This window comes from Seriola lalandi, unplaced genomic scaffold, assembly GCF_002814215.2.
Source record: "Seriola lalandi dorsalis isolate HSWRI2012SDOR001 ecotype SW California unplaced genomic scaffold, Sedor1 jcf7180002054736, whole genome shotgun sequence".
NCBI classification, from domain to species: Eukaryota; Metazoa; Chordata; class Actinopteri; order Carangiformes; family Carangidae; genus Seriola; species Seriola lalandi.
In genome coordinates this window covers 2,720,626-2,727,265 of record NW_019525289.1, presented here as the reverse complement: position 1 = coordinate 2,727,265, position 6,640 = coordinate 2,720,626, and the positions used below count along the sequence as shown (strand labels likewise).

Below are 6,640 nucleotides of genomic sequence, written 5' to 3'. Positions count from 1 at the left end.
TTTTATGCTTTTTTATGCCTTACTATACTATGACGTGTTTATACCTGACTGTACTATGAAGTTTTTAGACATAAAGAGAAGACATATACCTTGCACCACAAAGGTGGTGCTGCACCAGGAGGTAGAGAGAGAGAGCTTTATAATGACTTTATTATGACTTTTTATGCCTTACTATTCTATATCACTTTTATGACTTACTATACTATGATATGTTTATGCCTTGCTATACTATGTCATTATTGTGACTAATTTATTATGCAGCAGGAGGCAGAGAGAGAGAGAGCTGAAACAAAGGGCTGGCCTACATAGACCACCAGTCAGCACAGGTGTGTGTCCATCAGGCCATCACCTTAGAAGGATCAGCAACAGGATCAATAGGAAACACCAAAATGAAACAGAATCTAACCCTGTGTAACACTATACTACATCTTTTCTTTTTATGATGCCTGAGTCCACTATGACATTTTTATCACTTTTTATGCCTTACTATACTATGAAGTTTATATGCCTTATTATACTATGTTGTTTTTAAAACTTTTTACACTTTAACATACTATGTCGTTATTGTGACTGTTTATGGCTTAATATACTTATGGTTTTTTATTACATTTTTATGCCTTACAATAAAAATCTCTTTCTGCATCTAAAAAGCATCTCTCTGCTGGTATCTCTCTCTGCCTGGTGAAGACAGTCGTGTTCTCTGTCAGTCTGGTCATCATGGTGTCTGCTGTCATCAGTGTCCATCTCATGGAGAAGCTCAAGAGGCACAAATAATCAAACAGTTCTCTACTGATCAACTTCACATGTGTCTCACAGTCTTATCTAAATGTAAAGTTAAAGGTGGCCTGTGTGGTCTTTGACCACTGGGAGCACGTCTATTTTTTATAGGTGGGTCCTTCTCTTGTATTATGCATGTGCACAATAAATGTAGCAAAGCACCGACAAAGTGAAGGAGGGAGAAGACTGCAGACAAATGTAAACAATTCAGGGTTTTATTTGATCAGCCTTTAAAATGCATGCAAAGCATTTCTAAGGCATCAAGGATACTCACAATATATGACTGTTAATGTAAATGTTGTTTCTTTGCAAAAAAAACTTTTAATATTCAATACAAATGCAAACTATTCTTGATTATCCATTGATTATACCCGATATTCAATAATCTCATTATGTAAATAAAATGATTGTAAAGAGATTCCCCTGTAAAAAATGTTTGCGGATGTTGTTTTCTTGAAAAAATTACAAATAATATAACTTTCATTAATACACTATATGTAAAAATGCATGAAGTCATATTTACAATATCCTTGAAAAGATTGCACACATCTGTTTGGTGAATTCCATGTTCATTTGATCAAAACATTGATAATTCCCAATACTTTAAGCTTGTTTTAATCTTTGTTATAGGAAACAAACTTGATACACTGAATGCACAACAAAATATGACACAGAAACTTAAAACATACACTTGACTCTAGGAGTAACATCTTTGAGTTGAACTCACTATATGTGACATATACAACCATTGATCCATAAGTTCAGAACATATACCAACTTTGCAGAGCGGCTTTTTACAAGGAGCAAGTATTTGATTCTGAAAAGTTGTATTTTCAGTGGAGTATTCTTTTAATATCTTTACAACAACAACAACTACATCCTACAAATCAGAAAAAGTATTTTCTTTTAATAATTTGTTTCATGTTTCATCAAAAAGAAAAGGTTAATTCAAGTCTTTAGAAACAAGTATAAAACTATATGTGTCTTACCGGGAAATAATTGAAACAATAATACACATATTTTCAATAATAAACAATTAGATATAAATATAAGAGATAGATATAGAGTTGCAGTGGGAGGAGCAATTTAAAATTCCCTTAGTTTCAGGAGTACAAATCCTTCTCCTTTTTCCCACAGAAATGTCACATGACTCAACATTGGCGCTCTTCTACAGCTTGGCTCATCATGAGGCTCTCCCACTTCAAACATCAGTCCAAATGATCAACAATTCCCTCAGAAAACACAATAACAATTCCTGATTTTTTTTTCAGGCCCTGGAAGGCTTATCTACCGCAGCGTACAGGCTTTCTGGCAGAGTATTACCTCTGGTCTCAGTGGATCCCATGGGTCCAGAGGGAGACCCTACCAAGGCGTAGGTGGAGTTTGGAGGAAGACCTGAAGCATCACTGCTTGGACTCTGCTCATGAGGTTGGGTTGTTCCAACCTGGAAGATCACAGAAGACATTTTCAATAAAGCGCATTGGACATCTTTACATCACACTATGGTGCTATTATACTGTATTAACATATGAAGTAATCTCATTAACAATAGCTCATCTGTATCCTTCAAAACCACAAACATCTGTATCACTTATTACAAAGCAATTTCCCAGTTTTTTATGACATCACAATGAACTTGTATTTTTATCTAAAATGCAAGAAATGGCTGTAAAACACATATTTAGGTTCATCAAGAGCAGAGTCAGGACAGGACAGGTCACTGTGTATAAAAGATGCCCGAGTTAATTTCAAACAAATCTCAACACAAAGCACAACACACTGTAACTTAAACACAAGCAAAAAGAGAGAGAATCTGCACCACTCTGTCAACACATACAGTACATGGCATTTAAAAATGATATTTTTCCTACTACTCTTGATTTGATGACCAGAGTAGATGACAGAGTCGATTATTTTTTTGAGTGTTCCATGACGGTGCCTCATTTGTGCACATTTTAGGGCCTGTAGCACTCGTGTCTTTCTCTGGCTGAGCTGGCCGAATGCCTGTACACATGATTGGTACAAAATTAATATTCTAAAGCAGCTTTTCATGACATTTAAATTGGCTCTAATGGCTTAAATTGTGACAATACTGCATGCTGTGTCGGCAGCTTGGGCAGCTCGCTACAAGTGCAGTATATGGAATAAAATTCCTGGCTTATCTACCTCAGCATACGGGCTTTCTGGCAGAGTATTGCCTCTGGTCTCAGTGGATCCCATGGGTCCAGTGTGAGACCCTACCGTGGCGTAGGTGGTGGTTGCATCATTGGTTGGACTCTGATTCACAGGTCGGCCGTTTTCAACCTGGAAAATAAATCACAGAAAACATTTTTGGCAAAGGTTGTTTGCAATATTTATGTCCCACTTCATTTGAATAGTGCTATCATGAACATATGAAGTAATCTCACTATCACAGAGAAAATCACATGGAGAAAACTTGGTTCACAAAAACATTTAACACAAATAAAGACACTGAGTGCTGATTTCTGTAGAGTCGTCTGCTCATTATAATCTGGTTCCCAATGAAGAGACATTTCATTCACTGTATAAGAATACACAGAGGCACAAAACCTTTGGCTCAGTATTGTCAAGATGTGCGAGGTAAGTTGGACCAGAATGCAGTCAACTCTTGGGAGACGGTGAACGCAGGTTTAACAAAAATCCACACGTGAACGTGACATGAACAGACATGAACAAACCCTGAACTAAACAGACGAACCGACACAGACAAAGGGAAGCACAAAGACTATATAGACAAGGGAGGCAAGGATGATTGAACACAGGTGAAACAAATTAGGGCGGGGCAGACAATCACCACAGACACAGGACCAAGACAGGAAGCAACACACAGACACACAAGGAAACCAATACAAAATAAAACAGGAACTGCAAAAACTCCAAAACAAAACTAACAAAAAGTGTCTGCCATAGCAAACCATGACAAGTATGAAGTCACATGTAGGTTACCTGGTGTAAGCCAATAACAGGCAAGTGAGGGAAGAAGAAAACACAGCTGCAAACACAGTGGAAGCAATGTGGCTAAAAACCTTTGGCCTATTGTAAATGACGTAGTTGTTGTATTGACGTTATTGTCTCTTTAGACACTAATGTGTGATTCTGATAGTTGCATGAGGAGTGTTGAGAACTGTTCCTAACAAAGCAGCAAAACGATGAAAAAAAACTGTAACACAAGCAAACTGAGACACATTCAACAATTGACAACACATATACAGCACAAAGAAACATCCTGCAGTTTAAGTTGAATCATTTACAGTGAAGACCTTGGTGTTTGGATAGGTGGATCACGCTGCATCTGGAAATTCATCAGGTTGAACATTTCTTTATTTTGCCTGTTTCCTCAAATCTGGTTTTTATGTTTGATTGATCAAAATCTGAAATTCTTTGTCTGGCAACTCTGGGAGGCAGATATGAAAAGAAACATACCTCAGGAAATGCATACACTGTATTTTCCATGTTCTCTCTTTTACCTGCAAGTCAGTAACAACAAATATGTTTTAACTTTATTTAATTTACACTTCATTTTGAGAGATTTCTACTGCTGAACTGCATCAATATTTACATTACTTGAGCTGCACCTACACTAAATTACTCCATCGTCACAAAGCAGCACATTTTAAAAACCCCTATTTGTGGGATTTGATATTTTTGTGATGTTGGTGAGAGTTTGTATCAAAACAGGTGTTTTGCCAAAGAGCAGTGCACGTAGATACCCCTCTCCTTCCCCCCTGGGATCTAGCCTGGGGATGGTTGGAGTGAATGGGCCACGGCATAAAGACTGCATCGATTGATTGTTTGTTTTCTGAAATTCAGTTTAGAGAATAATTTGAAAGATGCAATGATCAACTACAAAACCAACATATGGAGCTTTAAGTTACAGAGGTTTGTCATAACATTGGTTACTCTGAACAACAATCCGTCCTGTATACCAGGCTATGTGAAGGGTCTAAGATATTGTCTAATATATAATTATTGTATTGCACTACCAAATTTATGGGTATAGAAAATGAAACACACTGTGGGGATGGTGAATTCCGATGTACAATAAGGTTTTGGAGATTTAACTTTGGCATTAAGTTACAAAGCACACTCTGTCTTACCTTTTCTTATTTTTCGATAACAAACAGCAGCAGCAGAACCACCTGCTATGGCAATTATGATCAAAACCCAAATACTATGGACATGGGTTCTTTCAGGATCTGTAATAAATAACAAAAGCTGGATTAGAAATTTACAACTACTTAAAATCATCATGAACAGAATGTTCTACTGCAGCATTACATCTTGTGCTCTGACAGATTATACTTTTAATTATTTAAATTTCTTGGTAAACGATCTGATCTGTTGTAAGAGAAAAAAAAAGGAAGGCGGAGGCAAATGTAAGTTAAAACTACCAACATTCCAAAACTCACTAAATGATTTAGTTTAAATGCACCTCCTGGTTTAACAAGGCCGCTCTGTTGAGGTTCAGTTCTGCCAGTCAAAATATTACAGCAAAACAGAAAGAAAAAACTGCCATGCCTACCCTTAATATATATATATATTTTTTATTTGTAATGGACACAATTTGTTTATCAATTCATCGAAAACATGATATATTTTAGTCCTTTCTGATGGGTGAGACCTTATTTATTTGGACAAAGTAAAAGTTTTAATTAGAAAATAAATGTTTATATGCTCTAAATTTAACTCCAAACTGTGTCAAATTATTGTAAAGACTTACCAGTGTGTCTGGGACAAAAATGATCAATTATTTTACTGTCGTTGGTCCAGCTGATGTGGTTGCTATGGTTACAGATGATTAAGTCATTCAGCAGGTTGACATTGAGAGAAGCACCAGAGGATATGACCTTTGACCTCTCTCCTCCCCCCTGACTGCAGGTGTTGGTGTCACATGTAAAGGTGCTGTTGATGTGATGTGAGTACTGTGTGCTGCAGGTCACAGTGAGGCTACAGGAGTCTGAGCTGCTGGACACAGAGTCTACTGTCATGGCAACTGGAGACACTGGATCTGAGGGGGAAAGTTTACATGAAGCGTTTTAGAAACATGGCAGCAGATTGTCTCTGTCAGTGTCTGGGATGTTAACAAACCTACCTTGAACTGTGACGTTGTATCCAGCTAGTATTTGTTCTTGATCCCCAAACACTCGTGCAGTATAAACTCCACTGTCTGCCTCTTGTAGATTCTTCAGTTTCACAGAGAAATTTTTCACAGAAGCCTCAACCCTTCCAGTGTAAACAACATTAGAGACTATTGGTTCTTTACCAGGTAAAAATCTTACTAGAACGTCTTTTCCATTGAATGTCCATGAAAGAAGCCTAAAATTCTCAGGTACATCAGGTTCCATGACCTCCAGCAGTAAATCCTTCCCCTTCTGCACAAATACAGGAGTCACAGCACTGGAGCCTGTAAAACAACAAACACATGATACAACAGAAATCACAGACAGTACATGGTTCTTTGGTAAATACTGAATGCTACTCCATTTCTATTCTTCATGTCTGACACTTGGATCATCAGTTGAAAATGATGAAGCATCTTCATCTGATCATGGTTTAATAAGGGTTGGGAAATGTATTTACCACAACGTGCTGAAGGATAGAGGAGTGTAACAGGTGAAACTGATCCTGATGACAGTAACATGTTACTCATACTCTTTCCACCACTGCAGAGTCTGTCCGTTCAATTCTGTCTTCTGAAAAACAGGCAACTTTCCCGCTCTTTCCCCTCTCACCCACATTACTGTTTCCAGGTTGCCACATTAATGTAGTTGAATAATAATAATAACTAGAAAATTCCAGGGAAATTTTGAGTGCCACGGGGGCTACTGCCGGGATGAGTACA

General features: G+C 37.5%; 1 protein-coding gene across 2 annotated transcripts in view; it reads right to left on the bottom strand.

Annotated features, from left to right (window-relative positions):
• Window positions 1-971: 971 nt before the first annotated feature.
• LOC111668460 (uncharacterized) overlaps window positions 972-6,640 on the bottom strand; it is a 9,949-nt gene continuing 4,280 nt past the window's right edge. For both annotated transcript variants that reach the window (XM_023424539.2, XM_087178840.1), the window contains exons 2-7: window positions 5,891-6,202; window positions 5,519-5,806; window positions 4,896-4,994; window positions 4,222-4,265; window positions 2,944-3,081; window positions 972-2,221 (exon numbers count right to left, since the gene is read on the bottom strand). In XM_023424539.2, coding sequence (XP_023280307.1) covers window positions 2,045-2,221; window positions 2,944-3,081; window positions 4,222-4,265; window positions 4,896-4,994; window positions 5,519-5,806; window positions 5,891-6,202 — 1,058 coding nt within the window. In that variant the 3' untranslated portion in view covers window positions 972-2,044. The remainder of the gene's footprint in view (window positions 2,222-2,943; window positions 3,082-4,221; window positions 4,266-4,895; window positions 4,995-5,518; window positions 5,807-5,890; window positions 6,203-6,640) is intronic.